Source organism: Phoxinus phoxinus, assembly GCF_949152265.1.
Source record: "Phoxinus phoxinus genome assembly, chromosome: 13".
NCBI lineage: Eukaryota > Metazoa > Chordata > Actinopteri > Cypriniformes > Leuciscidae > Phoxinus > Phoxinus phoxinus.
Window position 1 is genome coordinate 162,501 of NC_136888.1, and position 20,110 is coordinate 182,610.

General features: G+C 43.5%; 2 protein-coding genes across 4 annotated transcripts in view; one reads left to right on the top strand and one right to left on the bottom strand.

The window, feature by feature from the left end:
* Nucleotides 1-9,214, bottom strand: part of LOC307009426 (uncharacterized protein) — a 13,986-nt gene extending 4,772 nt beyond the window's left edge. Inside the window, exon 1 of the mRNA XM_079633174.1 lies at nucleotides 9,146-9,214. Within this exon, the coding sequence (XP_079489300.1) occupies nucleotides 9,146-9,201 (56 nt within the window). The 5' untranslated portion in view covers nucleotides 9,202-9,214. The remainder of the gene's footprint in view (nucleotides 1-9,145) is intronic.
* unc79 (unc-79 homolog, NALCN channel complex subunit) overlaps nucleotides 1-11,141 on the top strand; it is a 139,285-nt gene extending 128,144 nt beyond the window's left edge. For all 3 annotated transcript variants that reach the window (XM_079633157.1, XM_079633158.1, XM_079633159.1), the window contains 3 exons: nucleotides 5,856-5,933; nucleotides 6,056-6,097; nucleotides 9,164-11,141. In XM_079633157.1, the coding sequence (XP_079489283.1) occupies nucleotides 5,856-5,933; nucleotides 6,056-6,097; nucleotides 9,164-9,352 (309 nt within the window). In that variant the 3' untranslated portion in view covers nucleotides 9,353-11,141. The remainder of the gene's footprint in view (nucleotides 1-5,855; nucleotides 5,934-6,055; nucleotides 6,098-9,163) is intronic.
* Nucleotides 11,142-20,110: the final 8,969 nt, after the last annotated feature.

Genomic DNA, 20,110 nt, shown 5'->3' on the forward strand with positions numbered 1-20,110 from the left:
AAGCGGGGTTAATGTCAATTAACAGATGAAATAGGCTACTATAGAACATTGTTTAGGACAGAAAAATAGAATCATAATTTAAAAATAGAGACGAGAACAATATAGCCTTTATTTCATATTGTAGCCTAGACGTCGGTGGGCGACATAAGCCTATTGCCCGTTGGGAGCAGCGTGATAAAATAATAATAATAACAAAAATAACGAACAAAAATAAATTAGGTGCAAAAAGGCTGATTATTTGTTTACTACTCTATTGAGGAATGAGACGGGTGATGAGCGCTTCTCTGGAGAAGAGTGGATAAACCGGGCATTTCTAAATGAGTAAATTCATGGCCGAGTGGTAGAACTTGCGTATCGGTCATTTGGATGACTCTGGTTCGAATCCCGAACAAACATAGACTATTGTAGATTTTATATTAGACTATTAATGCATGTCATAGCCTATTATTAATGCAGACAATCAAACAAACAAAACATTTTTTTTTTATACAGGATTGCCTTTTTTTTTTTTGGTTCTAATAAAGAGTTTGTAAAACATGGTTTTAAGCAAGGTGCGGATTTCCTTCTGGTCCTAACATCCCTGCTTCTGCTGAATTATTTTATTCCCCCCTCCCTCCACAGTAACCAATGCTATAAATTACTTCACCAATAGACCATTTAAAATATATAATGTAAAGATATGCAACAGGCACGTTTAAACGACAAACAATAAAATCAGAACCAGTTTCAGTTCATGGTTCCAGTGCCTTAATGCATGCACGGCTTTCAAAATGTCACAAAGCGTTTTGAGATTATTTTGAATGAAATATTGAAGTTTATAAATAAGTATTTTGGCACACCACGCCGAGTGGCGCTATCCATTGTTCTAAAGTCGGGTTTTATTCTGGCATGTTGAATTAGTGTTCGGCAGACGCGGCTGCGCGTTCATTTGGATTTATTTTTCTCATAACAGACATCTAAAATAACTTAGGCCCTAATAGGCTACTCCGTAGTTTTTTAGTCATACAGATCAGAGTAGAGTAGAGTAGCCTACATCGTTCAAAACTGTAAACTTTTATTCATATTCAAACTTTTATTCAAAAGTTTATCTGTCGTCTCTGTCTCCGGGAACTGCGCGTCACAAAAATGAACCGAAAGCCACTTGCCTCCGCTCAGTCACGATAAGAAATCGGCTATGTCTAAAGCCTTTAAATGTCTAAATATTTAATAAATGTTATCTGATTAGGTAATCCGTATGAAACCGAGAGGTGCAGAGCTGTGTGGCTGTGAGCGCTTCCCAATGAGGAACTGACAAGGGTGAAAATCTCGCTATAATTAAATGTAGTCTAGACTAAATCGCCCTGAATTAAATTGTAAAAATAGATCAGATAATTTATTTGTCGAAATGTTGCAATATTGTTTCATTTAAGTTCATAATTATTATATAAATGTTATTTAGTTTAGCAGCAGCAAGCACTGTGGTTCGAGATTTATATATAAAAAAAATAATAATAGCTAATTCACAAATCGCGCACCCTGGTTGTAAAGATCCAAAGATCCCCGTGGAATATAACATTGAGTTGAACATTGTATTCATGACAACAAATGAACATGCGTTTGTATTAGGTTTGCTTGGAAAAAGCTGGCCCAAACCGAGGTAGTGTTTTATTTCTTCAATTATTGAAATAATTAAATGTTTATTAATAAACTTTTATGACAGAAACATTAGCCTACATAGCCTAAATAATTTAATTATTTCATTACCAACACTTTACTATATCCTAATGCTAATGTCTAGTGTGAATTGTGACTTCTCTTTGTTTTAAGTCGGTCTCAGACTCAGATCGCCTGTGGGGGGTTGGGGGTTCAGGAGGTGTTAATGTTCTGTTCATATGCAGAGTGAGCCTGATGACCAGGCAAAGGCAAAATACTTTTAAAGATAAATCTCTCGATGTGTCCAAATGTAGGCCCTTAAATTATAAATATTGTAGTTTTATGTATTGTATTTAAATAGGTTTCACACACACTTTCAGTTGAAGTGTTCAATCCATTTGTTTCAACTGGTTTTGTAGAATTTTAACATGTTTGAGTAGTGTGTGTGTCAACAATCTGGCATTATCTAAACAAGAACTATCGACGAAACGCGTTCTTGCCAACTAAACGAATGCGATAAGCAGCAGATACAGAGCGCTTATTCGCGATCCACCTCGTTTTATTGTACGGTGAATTCAACCAGGCATTCTGTGTCTTTGAAGCAAGACTCAATCATTTGTTACAGTTTTTTTTCGTGATTTGTATGGATGACACACAGCGACATCAGTATTATCTGTATAATGGGGTTTTACCCTGAAATCGTGTTTAATGTCGAGAGAGACCCGGCGCGCGCAGTGCAGGGAGACTAAATAAACTAAAATAAAAGAGTTCCAGCGCGAGAGAGAAGCAAAGGAAATCTTAATTTATGTTGCTTTGAACTATTTTCGTTTTGTAGACTAGCCTACTGTTTTAATTGTTTATTTAGCTGCAATTTCTTTGGCAATACAGATTTAAAATGTTGCAAGAATAAGATTCTGTTTCTTACTTAATAAACTCTAACTCGATGCAACCCTGTTTTAAATAAATAAACTGCCCCCGACACTTTATTTAAACCTTGAAATGTCCAGGATCTGTTTTTAAAAATGTCTTCCTTTGCTATGGCGGGTATCATTGTCAGTCATCTCTATTTCGTGAATGATTCACAAAACAATAATTTAGCAGATTAAAGATAGCTTCGTCATTTTCATTTTCTGACGCGATCGGCTGGTAATCTTCATCAGTTTTGTCGTCTGTGCAGCGGCTCTACTGGAATCTAGCAAATGTATGTCGTAATGTGCCATTGATAATTAAACAAAACGCTTGACTTCAATAAACAGTTACCTATCTAAGCATCAAGAATGGTAAAACATTTAACGCTGTCAGCCAAAGCTAGTGAGATTCGATCTCGCATCGCTTGAAGCTCCGTGAAGCTCGTGCTGGTGCGTTGTCCACTGCGCTATCATCGGTCCGCTGATAAGACGTTGCTCTTGCAAAGCCTCATTGATGTAGCCTAATATTTTTCTATTGCAATGTTTTGTGTTGAAATGTTTTCATTAGTTATTCAATGTATTAGGCCTACATTTAATTTCAGTCTTGTGATTATATGAATTCATTTAACTAAATGTTTAACTTGAATTGATCTGTTTTACCACATTTCAAACACTCTCAATGAGCCGCGGCGGCAGATTACGCAATAGAGAGAATAAACTGACACTTTTCAAAGTCTGCGATTGTAGCGCCTCTTAGCGGTCAAAGGCAGCAAATACACACCCGCAATTTTACCGCCGCGGGAACGGCGGCGGTAAAAGTCTCATTCTGGTTGAGTACCATCTGTATGCACGAGCCGGACTCTGAACCTGAGAAAGGGAAGATGTAGAGTCGATGGAAGGACGTCTACATCAAGATGTCTCTGAATGGTAAAGACAATCATTTTGACTGAGACATACATTATACCTTTTATTTAATGTAGATTACATTAACGGAGATGTAGTCTACTTTTTTTATCAGCTTACAGTGGTTATTGAGATCAACGTTTGCTATCATGTGGTGTTTTTGCCTTGTTTCACGTTGTGTTTTTTTAGACATTCAAATTTGTGAACGATTCCGGCGTAAAATGATTAGCACAGACACCTAACGTTACGCCAGTGGGAAGGGTTGTAGGAACCGCGTCATTAAAAACTAATTTAATCCACTGGTCCCTGACAGCTTGGTCCGTTCTTGGGAGAGAAAACACATTTAAGTTACATGTTGATTCTGGCAGTCAACAACAGAGCAACTCACGTGTGCACTACGTTTCTGCATCGGTCTCGACTGAAGATGAGGGGGAGAGGGTCTGCGGTGTCCATATGTGGTGTATCCGGCTCTTGACGTCAAGACGGGGGAGAAATTAAAATCTCGTGTTTGAGTGCGCGTGCACGTGGGCTGGTTTACGAACCCTGGGGTAAACAAACGCTTCACTTTTAAATATCGGCTTCCCGGCCAGTGTATAATCGTTAGGCAATCATAACATACACTGATTCTCGTGGAAAAGTGAAAATTACAGGTAATGACTCCTTTAAGACAAATCTAAACACACGCGTCACTACTGAACACACACACACGCGTTACTACAGAACACACACGTCACTACAGAACACACACGTCACTACACAACACACACGTCACTACACAACACACACGTCACTACACAACACACACGTCACTACACAACACACACGTCACTACACAACACACACGTCACTACACAACACACACGTCACTACAGAACACACACGTCACTACACAACACACACGTCACTACACAACACACACGTCACTACACAACACACACGTCACTACACAACACACGTCACTACACAACACACACGTCACTACACAACACACACGTCACTACACAACACACACGTCACTACACAACACACACGTCACTACAGAACACACACGTCACTACACAACACACACGTCACTACACAACACACACGTCACTACACAACACACACGTCACTACACAACACACGTCACTACACAACACACACGTCACTACACAACACACACGTCACTACAGAACACACACGTCACTACACAACACACACGTCACTACACAACACACACGTCACTACACAACACACACGTCACTACAGAACACACACGTCACTACACAACACACACGTCACTACACAACACACACGTCACTACACAACACACACGTCACTACAGAACACACACGTCACTACACAACACACACGTCACTACACAACACACACGTCACTACACAACACACGTCACTACACAACACACACGTCACTACACAACACACACGTCACTACACAACACACACGTCACTACACAACACACACGTCACTACAGAACACACACGTCACTACACAACACACACGTCACTACACAACACACACGTCACTACACAACACACACGTCACTACACAACACACGTCACTACACAACACACACGTCACTACAGAACACACACGTCACTACACAACACACACGTCACTACACAACACACACGTCACTACACAACACACACGTCACTACACAACACACACGTCACTACACAACACACACGTCACTACACAACACACACGTCACTACAGAACACACACGTCACTACAGAACACACACGTCACTACAGAACACACACGTCACTACAGAACACACACGTCACTACAGAACACACACGTCACTACACAACACACACGTCACTACAGAACACACACACACGCGTCACTACAGAACACACACGTCACTACAGAACACACACACACGCGTTACTACACAACACACACACACGTCACTACAGAACACACACGTCACTACAGAACACACACGTCACTACAGAACACACACACACGCGTCACTACAGAACACACACGTCACTACAGAACACACACGTCACTACACAACACACACGTCACTACACAACACACACGTCACTACACAACACATAACAGCGCTTGCTCATTTGAAGCAATAGTGAAGTATAAAAAGCATCTGGTGAACAGAAAAGACATTGTTATTTTCCAACATCCCACATTGTTCTATGTTCTTTGTCCTGTATTGATCTGTCCACCTAAAGCACGTTTGTGATGAGGATGATGTATATATATATGCTGTGACGTAGTTATAAATTTTTTTTTTCGGCTAGTAACAGTTCTGAATGGCTGGTAACTTAAAAAGTTAGTAGCCAAATTGGCCAGTGAGTGAAAAAGTTCATTTCAAGCCCTGATCATGACCCATCAGAAGTGTGACGCGGCAGGTGTGTGTGTGTGTGTGTGTGTGTGTTTCAGATGGTAGAGATGGTGTGTTTGCATGTCATCAGTCTAATGGAGGCCTTGCAGGAGTGCAACTCAACCATCTTTGTCAAAGTAAGAGGGATTTATTACCACACATGCTCACACTGATCGGGTCTGTAGTGCTTGAAGCCATATTTCTACATTATGCAGTCTGAGGTGTTCATGATATTTAACGTCTTCTTCATTCTGTTTAGCTGATTCCCATGTGGCTGCCAATGATCCAGTCGAATTTAAATGTAAGTGTTCATTATATTGATTATTAAATTAGGCAGTGATTCTTACTTTCTTTCTAGAGTAAACTTTCAAAATCTGTAAAACTCAGTAAAAGCTGCAAACTCGCGATCGAGACTCTGGGTTTATGATCTATACTGGGACCAGCCACCGGGGGGCGATCGAGACTCTGGGTTTATGATCTATACTGGGACCAGCCACCGGGGGGCGATCGAGACTCTGGGTTTATGATCTATACTGGGACCAGCCACCGGGGGGCGATCGAGACTCTGGGTTTATGAACTATACTGGGACCAGCCACCGGGGGGCGATCGAGACTCTGGGTTTATGATCTATACTGGGACCAGCCACCGGGGGGCGATCGAGACTCTGGGTTTATGATCTATACTGGGACCAGCCACCGGGGGGCGATCGAGACTCTGGGTTTATGATCTATACTGGGACCAGCCACCGGGGGGCGATCGAGACTCTGGGTTTATGATCTATACTGGGACCAGCCACCGGGGAGCGATCGAGACTCTGGGTTTATGAGCTATACTGGGACCAGCCACCGGGGGGCGATCGAGACTCTGGGTTTATGATCTATACTGGGACCAGCCACCGGGGGGCGATCGAGACTCTGGGTTTATGATCTATACTGGGACCAGCCACCGGGGAGCGATCGAGACTCTGGGTTTATGAGCTATACTGGGACCAGCCACCGGGGGGCGATCGAGACTTTGGGTTTATGAGCTATACTAGGACCAGCCAGCGGGGGGCGATCGAGACTCTGGGTTTATGAGCTATAATGGGAACAGCCACTGGGGGGCGATCAAGACTCTGGATTTATGAGCTATACTGGGACCAGCCACCGGGGGGCGATCGAGACTCTGGGTTTATGAGCTATACTGGGAACAGCCACCGGGGGGCGATCGAGACTCTGGGTTTATGAGCTATACTGGGACCAGCCACCGGGGGGCGATCGAGACTCTGGGTTTATGATCTATACTGGGACAGGCCACCGGGGGGCGATCGAGACTCAGGGTTTATGAGCTATACTGGGACCAGCCACGTGGGAGCGATCGAGACTCTGGGTTTATGAGCTATACTGGGACAGGCCACCGGGGGGCGATCGAGACTCTGGGTTCATGAGCTATACTGGGAACAGCCACCGGGGGGCGATTGAGACTCTGGGTTTATGAGCTATACTGGGAACAGCCACCGGGGAGCGATCGAGACTCTGGGTTCATGAGCTATACTGGGACCAGCCACCGGGGGGCGATCGAGACTCTGGGTTTATGAGCTATACTTGGACCAGCCACCGGGGGGGCGATCGAGACTCTGGGTTTATGAGCTATACTGGGACCAGCCTGCGGGGGGCGATCGAGACTCTGGGTTTATGAGCTGTACTGGGACCAGCCACCAGGGGGCGATCGAGACTCTGGGTTTATGAGCTGTACTGAGACCAGCCACCGGGGGGGCGATCGAGACTCTGGGTTTATGAACTATACTGGGACCAGCCACCGGGGGGCAATCGAGACTCTGGGTTTATGAGCTATACTGGGACCAGCCACCGGGGGGCGATCGAGACACTGGGTTTATGAGCTATACTGGGACCAGCAACCGTGGGGCGATCGAGACTCTGGGTTTATGAGCTATACTGGGACCAGCCACCGGGGGGCGATCGAGACTCTGGGTTTATGATCTATACTGGGACCAGCCACCTGGGGGCGATCGAGACTCTGGGTTTATGAGCTATACTGGGACCAGCCACCGGGGGGTCGATCGAGACTCTGGGTTTATGAGCTATACTGGGACCAGCCACCAGGGGGCGATCGAGACTTTGGGTTTATGAGCTATACTGGGACCAGCCACCGGGGAGCGATCGAGACTCTGGGTTTATGAGCTATACTGGGACCAGCCACCGGGGAGCGATCGAGACTCTGGGTTTATGAGCTATACTGGGACAGGCCACCGGGGGGCGATCGAGACTCTGGGTTCATGAGCTATACAGGGAACAGCCACCGGGGGGCGATTGAGACTCTGGGTTAATGAGCTATACTGGGACCAGCCACCGGGGAGCGATCGAGACTCTGGGTTTATGATCTATACTGGGACAGGCCACCGGGGGGCGATAGAGACTCTGGGTTCATGAGCTATACTGGGACCAGCCACCGGGGGGGGGGCGATCGAGACTCTGGGTTTATGAGCTATACTGGGACCAGCCACCGGGGGGGCGATCGAGACTCTGGGTTTATGAGCTATACTGGGACCAGCCACCGGGGGGGCGATCGAGACTCTGGGTTTATGAGCTATACTGGGACCAGCCTGCGGGGGGCGATCGAGACTCTGGGTTTATGAGCTGTACTAGGACCAGCCACCAGGGGGCGATCGAGACTCTGGGTTTATGAGCTGTACTGAGACCAGCCACCGGGGGGCGATCGAGACTTTGGGTTTATGAACTGTACTGGGACCAGCCACCGGGGGGCAATCGAGACTCTGGGTTTATGAGCTATACTGGGACCAGCCACCGGGGGGCGATCGAGACACTGGGTTTATGAGCTATACTGGGACCAGCAACCGGGGGGCGATCGAGACTCTGGGTTTATGAGCTATACTGGGACCAGCCACCGGGGGGGGGGGCGATCGAGACTCTGGGTTTATGAGCTATACTGGGACCAGCCACCAGGGGCGATCGAGACTCTGGGTTTATGAGCTGTACTGGGACCAGCCCGCTGGGGTGATCGAGACTCTGGGTTTATGAGCTATACTGGGACCAGCCACCAGGGGCGATCGAGACTCTGGGTTTATGAGCTGTACTGGGACCAGCCCGCGGGGGTGATCGAGACTCTGGGTTTATGAGCTATACTGGGACCAGCCACTGGGGGGCGATAGAGATTCTGGGTTGTTGCCAATTGTTGCCCATTCTCAATGGGAAAGTGCGCGAGCAACATCTTTCAAAAAAGGATACTTTAGATCGGTCGTTGGCCTTGTGTCTGTTTCTCTCCTGTTGCCCGTTAACGGCAACATTGCTCAAAAAGTTGGCCTGTGTATCATGACCGTTAGACACTAACCTCTCCGTGTGTCTACAGCATCTGTCCGCGGGTCTCCAGCTGCGTCTGCAAGCCATTCAGAACCGGGTGAACCACCAGTGTCTCCAGAACCCCGGACCCGGGTCCTTTCCTCTCGCTCTGCGCAAGTGGCTTCAGTGCACACAGTTTAAAATGGCCCAGGTGGAGATCCAGTCGTCGGAGGCGGCGTCCCAGTTCTACCCCATGTGACCTGTCATGTGTCGTCATGAGCTTCAGCTCAACGTTCACTGAGCGCAGTGGTCTTCCGGTGTGTGTGTGACTGCATACTGCTCTTCATCATGTGTGTGTGTGACTGCATACTGCTCTTCATCATGTGTGTGTGACTGCATACTGCTCTTCATCATGTGTGTGTGTGACTGCATACTGCTCTTCATCATGTGTGTGTGACTGCATACTGCTCTTCATCATGTGTGTGTGTGTGACTGCATACTGCTCTTCATCATGTGTGTGTGTGGCTGCATACTGCTCTTCATCATGTGTGTGTGTGACTGCATACTGCTCTTCATCATGTGTGTGTGTGTGTGACTGCATACTGCTCTTCATCATGTGTGTGTGTGGCTGCATACTGCTCTTCATCATGTGTGTGTGTGACTGCATACTGCTCTTCATCATGTGTGTGTGTGTGTGACTGCATACTGCTCTTCATCATGTGTGTGTGTGACTGCATACTGCTCTTCATCATGTGTGTGTGTGTGACTGCATACTGCTCTTCATAATGTGTGTGTGTGACTGCATACTGCTCTTCATCATGTGTGTGTGTGTGACTGCATACTGCTCTTCATCATGTGTGTGTGTGTGTGTGACTGCATACTGCTCTTCATCATGTGTGTGTGTGACTGCATACTGCTCTTTATCATGTGTGTGTGTGTGACTGCATACTGCTCTTCATAATGTGTGTGTGTGACTGCATACTGCTCTTCATCATGTGTGTGTGTGACTGCATACTGCTCTTCATCATGTGTGTGTGTGTGTGTGACTGCATACTGCTCTTCATCATGTGTGTGTGTGACTGCATACTGCTCTTCATCATGTGTGTGTGTGACTGCATACTGCTCTTCATCATGTGTGTGTGTGTGACTGCATACTGCTCTTCATAATGTGTGTGTGTGACTGCATACTGCTCTTCATCATGTGTGTGTGTGTGACTGCATACTGCTCTTCATCATGTGTGTGTGTGTGTGTGACTGCATACTGCTCTTCATCATGTGTGTGTGTGACTGCATACTGCTCTTCATCATGTGTGTGTGTGTGTGTGACTGCATACTGCTCTTCATCATGTGTGTGTGTGACTGCATACTGCTCTTCATCATGTGTGTGTGTGACTGCATACTGCTCTTCATCATGTGTGTGTGTGTGACTGCATACTGCTCTTCATAATGTGTGTGTGTGACTGCATACTGCTCTTCATCATGTGTGTGTGTGACTGCATACTGCTCTTCATCATGTGTGTGTGTGACTGCATACTGCTCTTCATCATGTGTGTGTGTGTGACTGCATACTGCTCTTCATCATGTGTGTGTGTGTGTGTGACTGCATACTGCTCTTTATCATGTGTGTGTGTGACTGCATACTGCTCTTCATCATGTGTGTGTGTGACTGCATACTGCTCTTCATCATGTGTGTGTGTGACTGCATACTGCTCTTTATCATGTGTGTGTGTGACTGCATACTGCTCTTCATCATGTGTGTGTGTGACTGCATACTGCTCTTTATCATGTGTGTGTGTGACTGCATACTGCTCTTCATCATGTGTGTGTGTGTGACTGCATACTGCTCTTCATCATGTGTGTGTGTGTGACTGCATACTGCTCTTCATCATGTGTGTGTGTGTGACTGCATACTGCTCTTTATCAGATGCATTACAGGGACTATAAATCATGTATAGAAAAGAATGTTAGTCTGTGACCAGCAGGAAGAGTTTTTCGCATTATCAATAGTATGCATATTTCAAACCAAAATAAACAATTCAAGAGTTTTTAAAAAACATTCCCTTGAATTTTGTGTGTGTGTTAAACTGAAACACAAGTATTCGTTTACTTTATCAAAAGCTTCAAACACATCTCCGAGCATTAGCAGAGCATCTGAGCTCCAGTCGAAGCTGCTTCCTCGAGACCCTCCTCTGCCAAACACACTTAAAGGTGGGGTATGTAATTCTCTTTTTTGGCCATTTTTTCAAAATCACTTAAAATCCTATTCCTAACCCACTTACAGCCAATGAGTTAGAAGCACTGAAATAAAAATTAAGCAATTTAATCATCTGTGGAGCAGGCAGGACTCAAAAAACTCCAGCCAATCATTTCCAAGACCACCTAGAATCATTGGACAGTAAGTGCGTCAATCAATCGGTCGTACCATTGATTGGTCCATGTTCTTTGAATGGGTGGAGTCAAAGGAAAGAAGGTAGGACCATTTGAGTTGTGTATTTTCAAAATCTACTGGCCGTTTTGCAAATCACATACCCCACCTTTAACCTCATTACCTCAAAGATTATATTTGCAAACGCACTCGTGAATGAGAACATGGACTCTTGCTCATTCTTGATGACTGAAAACACTGAAAACGGTGTCTACAGGACATCAGACTAGAACAGGGGAAGAACAGCAAACAGACCCAACAAGTGAAAGAACATAAAAATAAAGAGTGACTCCAGACAGGAGCTTGAAACATGTAAGCTAAAGGCCAGCGCACACTAGCATTAGATGCACACTAGATGAGCACTAGATGAGCACTAGATGAACACTAGATGAACACTAGATAAACACTAGATGAGCACTAGATGAACACTAGATGAGCACTAGATGAACACTAGATGAACACTAGATGAGCACTAGATGAGCACTAGATGAACACTAGATGAACACCAGATAAACACTAGATGAACACTAGATGAGCACTAGATGAGCACTAGATGAACACTAGATAAACACCAGATAAACACTAGATAAACACTAGATGAGCACTAGATGAACACTAGATGAGCACTAGATGAACACTAGATAAACACCAGATGAACACTAGATGAGCACTAGATGAACACTAGATGAGCACTAGATGAACACTAGATGAGCACTAGATGAGCACTAGATGAACACCAGATAAACACTAGATGAACACTAGATAAACACTAGATGAGCACTAGATGAACACTAGATAAACACTAGATGAACACTAGATGAGCACTAGATGAACACTAGATGAGCACTAGATGAACACTAGATGAACACTAGATGAGCACTAGATGAGCACTAGATGAACACTAGATGAACACCAGATAAACACTAGATGAGCACTAGATGAACACTAGATGAACACTAGATGAACACTAGATGAACACTAGATGAGCACTAGATGAACACTAGATGAGCACTAGATGAACACTAGATGAACACTAGATGAACACTAGATGAGCACTAGATAAACACTAGATGAGCACTAGATGAGCACTAGATGAACACTAGATGAGCACTAGATGAACACTAGATGAACACTAGATGAACACTAGATGAGCACTAGATGAACACTAGATAAACACTAGATGAGCACTAGATGAACACTAGATGAACACTAGATGAGCACTAGATGAGCACTAGATGAACACTAGATAAACACCAGATAAACACCAGATGAACACTAGATGAGCACTAGATGAACACTAGATGAACACTAGATGAGCACTAGATGAGCACTAGATGAACACTAGATAAACACTAGATGAACACTAGATGAACACTAGATGAGCACTAGATGAACACTAGATGAACACTAGATGAGCACTGGATGAGCACTAGATGAACACTAGATAAACACCAGATAAACACCAGATGAGCACTAGATGAGCACTAGATGAACTCTAGATAAACACTAGATGAGCACTAGATGAACACTAGATGAGCACTAGATGAACACTAGATGAACACTAGATGAGCACTAGATGAACACTAGATAAACACCAGATAAACACTAGATGAGCACTAGATGAACACTAGATAAACACTAGATGAGCACTAGATGAACACTAGATAAACACTAGATGAGCACTAGATGAACACTAGATAAACACTAGATAAACACTAGATGAACACTAGATAAACACTAGATGAGCACTAGATGAACACTAGATAAACACCAGATAAACACTAGATGAGCACTAGATGAACACTAGATAAACACTAGATGAGCACTAGATGAACACTAGATAAACACTAGATGAGCACTAGATGAACACTAGATAAACACTAGATGAACACTAGATAAACACTAGATGAGCACTAGATGAACACTAGATAAACACTAGATGAGCACTAGATGAACACTAGATAAACACTAGATGAACACTAGATAAACACTAGATGAGCACTAGATGAACACTAGATAAACACTAGATGAGCACTAGATGAACACTAGATGAACACTAGATGAGCACTAGATGAGCACTAGATGAACACTAGATAAACACCAGATAAACACTAGATGAGCACTAGATGAACACTAGATAAACACTAGATGAGCACTAGATGAACACTAGATGAACACTAGATGAGCACTAGATGAACACTAGATGAACACTAGATGAGCACTAGATGAACACTAGATAAACACCAGATAAACACTAGATGAGCACTAGATGAGCACTAGATGAACACTAGATAAACACTAGATGAGCACTAGATGAACACTAGATGAACACTAGATGAGCACTAGATGAACACTAGATGAACACTAGATGAACACTAGATGAACACTAGATGAGCACTAGATAAACACTAGATGAGCACTAGATGAGCACTAGATGAACACTAGATGAGCACTAGATGAACACTAGATGAACACTAGATGAACACTAGATAAACACTAGATGAGCACTAGATGAACACTAGATGAACACTAGATGAGCACTAGATGAACACTAGATGAACACTAGATGAGCACTAGATGAACACTAGAGGAACACTAGATGAACACTAGATGAACACTAGATGAACACTAGATGAGCACTAGATGAACACTAGATGAGCACTTGATGAGCACTAGATGAACACTAGATGAACACTAGATGAGCACTAGATGAACACTAGATGAGCACTAGATGAACACTAGATGAACACTAGATGAGCACTAGATGAACACTAGATGAGCACTAGATGAACACTAGATGAGCACTAGATGAGCACTAGATGAACACTAGATGAACACTAGATGAACACTAGATGAGCACTAGATGAACACTAGATGAGCACTAGATGAGCACTAGAGGAACACTAGATGAGCACTAGATGAGCACTAGAGGAACACTAGATGAGCACTAGATGAGCACTAGATGAGCACTAGAGGAACACTAGATGAGCACTAGATGAGCACTAGAGGAACACTAGATGAACACTAGATGAACACTAGATGAGCACTAGATGAACACTAGATGAACACTAGATGAGCACTAGAGGAACACTAGATGAGCACTAGAGGAACACTAGATGAGCACTAGATGAACACTAGAGGAACACTAGATGAGCACTAGATGAACACTAGATGAGCACTAGATGAACACTAGATGAACACTAGAGGAACACTAGATGAACACTAGATGAACACTAGATGAACACTAGATGAGCACTAGAGGAACACTAGATGAGCACTAGATGAACACTAGATGAGCACTAGATGAACACTAGATGAGCACTAGATTAACACTAGATGAGCACTAGATGAGCACTAGATGAACACTAGATGAGCACTAGATGAACACTAGATGAACACTAGATGAGCACTAGATGAGCACTAGATGAACACTAGATGAACACTAGATGAACACTAGATGAGCACTAGATGAACACTAGATGAACACTAGATGAGCACTAGATGAACACTAGATGAGCACTAGAGGAACACTAGATGAGCACTAGATGAGCACTAGAGGAACACTAGATGAACACTAGATGAACACTAGATGAGCACTAGATGAACACTAGATGAACACTAGATGAGCACTAGAGGAACACTAGATGAGCACTAGAGGAACACTAGATGAGCACTAGATGAACACTAGAGGAACACTAGATGAGCACTAGATGAACACTAGATGAGCACTAGATGAACACTAGATGAACACTAGAGGAACACTAGATGAGCACTAGATGAACACTAGAGGAACACTAGATGAGCACTAGATGAACACTAGATGAGCACTAGATGAGCACTAGATGAACACTAGATGAACACTAGATGAACACTAGATGAACACTAGATGAACACTAGATGAACACTAGATGAGCACACTAGATGAACACTAGATGAGCACTAGATGAGCACTAGATGAACACTAGATGAACACTAGATGAACATTAGATGAGCACTAGATGAGCACTAGATGAACACTAGATAAACACTAGATGAACACTAGATGAACACTAGATGAACACTAGATGAGCACTAGATAAACACCAGATGAACACTAGATGAACACTAGATGAGCACTAGATGAACACTAGATGAACACTAGATAAACACTAGATGAACACTAGATGAGCACTAGATGAACACTAGATGAACACTAGATGAACACTAGATGAGCACTAGATGAACACTAGATGAACACTAGATAAACACTAGATGAACACTAGATGAACACTAGATGAACACTAGATAAACACTAGATGAACACTAGATGAGCACTAGATAAACACTAGATGAACACTAGATGAACACTAGATGAGCACTAGATGAACACTAGATGAACACTAGATGAGCACTAGATGAACACTAGATGAGCACTAGATGAACACTAAATAAACACTAGATGAGCACTAGATGAACACTAGATGAACACTATTCAATTCAATTCAAGTTTATTTGTATAGCGCTTTTCACAATACATATTGTTTCAAAGCAGCTTTACAGAAAATGCATTTCAAAAATATACATACAAAAATACAGTTAGTTAATCATGAAATTTAGGGCATAACATATCGCCGGCGTTGGGTCGTCTCTTCACAGGCGTCGAGTCGTCTCATCACAGGCGTTGGGGCATCTGAAGTCTCCATGAGAGTCTGGATACTAACTGGAGCTGACGAACTCTATTTGAGTTATAGGGACAGGCGTCCCGAGATAACAACAAAAAAGGCAGATGGGAAATAATTAGCGTAGCTGCTGTTCATAATATGAATGCATTTGATCTGATTTAACTGTAGTATAAAAGGTATGAGATGCATCATGTGAATGCTTGGCTAAAGAGATGCGTCTTTAATCTAGTTTTAAACTGGGAGAGCGAGTCTGAGCCTCGGACAGTATCAGGAAGGCTATTCCAGAGTTTAGGAGCTAGATGTGAAAACGCCCTCCCTCCTTTAGTGGACTTAGTTATCCTAGGTACGACCAGAAGCCTCGAATTTAGCGATCTTAAAGAGCGCGATGGATTATAGGGCGATAGAAGATCTCTTAAATACACAGGAGCTAAACCATTTAGGGCTTTATAGGTCAGTAACAATACTTTGTAATTGATACGGAACTTAATAGGTAACCAGTGTAGAGATGATAAAATTGGTGTTATATGATCATATTTTCTTGACCTAGTAAGAACTCTAGCAGCTGCATTTTGGACTAACTGTAGCTTGTTTACGGAGGATGCAGGACAACCAGCTAATAAAGCATTACAGTAATCTAGTCTCGAGGTCATGAATGCATGAACTAACTTTTCTGCATCAGAAACTGATAGCATATTACGTAGCTTAGCAATGTTTCTAAGGTGGAAAAAGGCTGTTCTTGTGACATTTGAAATATGATTTTCAAAAGACAAGTTGCGGTCTAGTATAACACCCAGGTCTTTTACTGTAGAGGATAAAGTAACAGGACGTCCATCTAGATTAAGGTTGTATTGTAAGAGGTTTTGTGGGCAGTTTTTTGGACCAATCAGTAATACCTCCGTTTTATCTGAATTTAATAGAAGAAAATTACACGTCATCCAATATTTTATATCTTTAACACACTCTGTCATTTTAGATAATTTTAGATAACACTAGATGAGCACTAGATGAACACTAGACGACGAACACTAGACGAGCACTAGATGACCACTAGATGAGCACTAGATGAACACTAGATGAGCACTAGATGAGCACTAGATGAACACTAGATGAACACTAGATGAACACTAGACGAGCACTAGACGAACACTAGATGACTAGATGAGCACTAGATGAACACTAGATGAACACTAGACGAACACTAGACGAACACTAGATGACTAGATGAGCACTAGATGAACACTAGATGAACACTAGACGAGCACTAGACGAACACTAGATGACTAGATGAGCACTAGATGAACACTAGATGAGCACAAGATGAACACTAGATGAACACTAGATGAACATGAGGAACAAACATCAGGAGAAACTGGGCGTACGAGGAACAGGCAAAGCAGAGAGAACACTAGAGAACACTACAGGACAGCTAGAGAACACTAGAGAACACTACAGGACAGCTAGAGAACACTAGAGAACACTACAGGACAGCTAGAGAACACTACAGGACAGCTAGAGAACACTAGAGAACACTAGGGAACACTACAGGACAGCTAGAGAACACTAGAGAACAATAGGGAACACTACAGGACAACTAGAGAACACTAGAGAACACTACATGACAGCTAGAGAACACTAGAGAACACTACAGGACAACTAGAGAACACTACATGACAGCTAGAGAACACTAGAGAACACTACAGGACAACTAGAGAACACTAGAGAACACTACAGGACAGCTAGAGATCACTAGAGAACACTACAGGATAGCTAGAGAACACTACAGGACAGCTAGAGAACACTAGAGAACACTACAGGACAGCTAGAGAACACTAGAGAACACTACAGGACAGCTAGAGAACACTACAGGACAGCTAGAGAACACTAGAGAACATTACAGGACAGCTAGAGAACACTAGAGAACACTACAGGACAGCTAGAGAACATTACAGGACAGCTAGAGAACACTAGAGAACACTATAGGACAGCTAGAGAACACTAGAGAACACTACAGGACAGCTAGAGAACACTAGAGAACACTACCGGACAGCTAGAGAACACTAGAGAACACTACAGGACAGCTAGAGAACACTACAGGACAGCTAGAGAACAATAGAGAACACTACAGGACAGCTAGAGAACACTAGAGAACACTACAGGACACTACAGGACACTACATGACAGCTAGAGAACACTAGGGAACACTACAGGACAGCTAGAGAACACTACAGGACAGCTAGAGAACACTAGAGAACACTACAGGACAGCTAGAGAACACTAGAGAACACTACAGGACAGCTAGAGAACACTACAGGACAGCTAGAGAACACTACAGGACAGCTAGAGAACACTAGAGAACACTACAGGACAGCTAGAGAACACTACAGGACAGCTAGAGAACACTAGAGAACACTACAGGACAGCTAGAGAACACTAGAGAACACTACAGGACAGCTAGAGAACACTACAGGACAGCTAGAGAACACTACAGGACAGCTAGAGAACACTAGAGAACACTACCGGACAGCTAGAGAACACTAGAGAACACTACAGGACAGCTAGAGAACACTACAGGACAGCTAGAGAACAATAGAGAACACTACAGGACAGCTAGAGAACACTAGAGAACACTACAGGACACTACAGGACACTACAGGACAGCTAGAGAACACTAGGGAACACTAGGGAACACTACAGGACAGCTAGAGAACACTACAGGACAGCTAGAGAACACTAGAGAACACTACAGGACAGCTAGAGAACACTAGAGAACACTACATGACAGCTAGAGAACACTAGAGAACACTACAGGACAGCTAGAGAACACTAGAGAACACTACATGACAGCTAGAGAACACTAGAGAACACTACAGGACAACTAGAGAACACTAGAGAACACTACAGGACAGCTAGAGAACACTAGAGAACACTACAGGACAGCTAGAGAACACTAGAGAACACTACAGGACAGCTAGAGAACACTAGAGAACACTACAGGACAGTTAGAGAACACTACATGACAGCTAGAGAACACTAGAGAACACTACAGGACAGCTAGAGAACACTAGAGAACACTACAGGACAGCTAGAGAACACTACAGGACAACTAGAGAACACTAGAGAACACTACAGGACAGCTAGAGAACACTAGAGAATACTACAGGACAACTAGAGAACACTACAGGACAACTAGACAACACTAAAGAACACTACAGGACAACTAGAGAACACTAGAGAACACTACAGGACAGCTAGAGAACACTAGAGAACACTACAGGACAGCTAGAGAACACTAGAGAACACTACAGGACAGCTAGAGAACACTAGAGATTACTACAGGACAGCTAGAGAACACTAGAGAACACTACAGGACAGCTAGAGAACACTAGAGAACACTACAGGACAGCTAGAGAACACTAGAGAACATTACAGGACAGCTAGAGAACACTAGAGAACACTATAGGACAGCTAGAGAACACTAGAGAACACTACAGGACAGCTAGAGAACACTAGAGAACACTACAGGACAGCTAGAGAACACTCTAGAACACTACCGGACAGCTAGAGAACACTAGAGAACATTACAGGACAGCTAAAGAACACTACAGGACAGCTAGAGAACACTAGAGAACACTACAGGACAACTAGAGAACACTACAGGACAACTAGAGAACACTAAAGAACACTACAGGACAAATAGAGAACACTAGAGAACACTACAGGACAGCTAGAGAACACTAGAGAACACTACAGGACAGCTAGAGAACACTAGAGAACACTACAGGACAGCTAGAGAACACTAGAGAACACTAGAGAATACTACAGGACAGCTAGAGAACACTAGAGAACACTACAGGACAGCTAGAGAACACTACAGGACAGCTAGAGAACACTAGAGAACACTACAGGACAGCTAGAGAACACTAGAGAACAC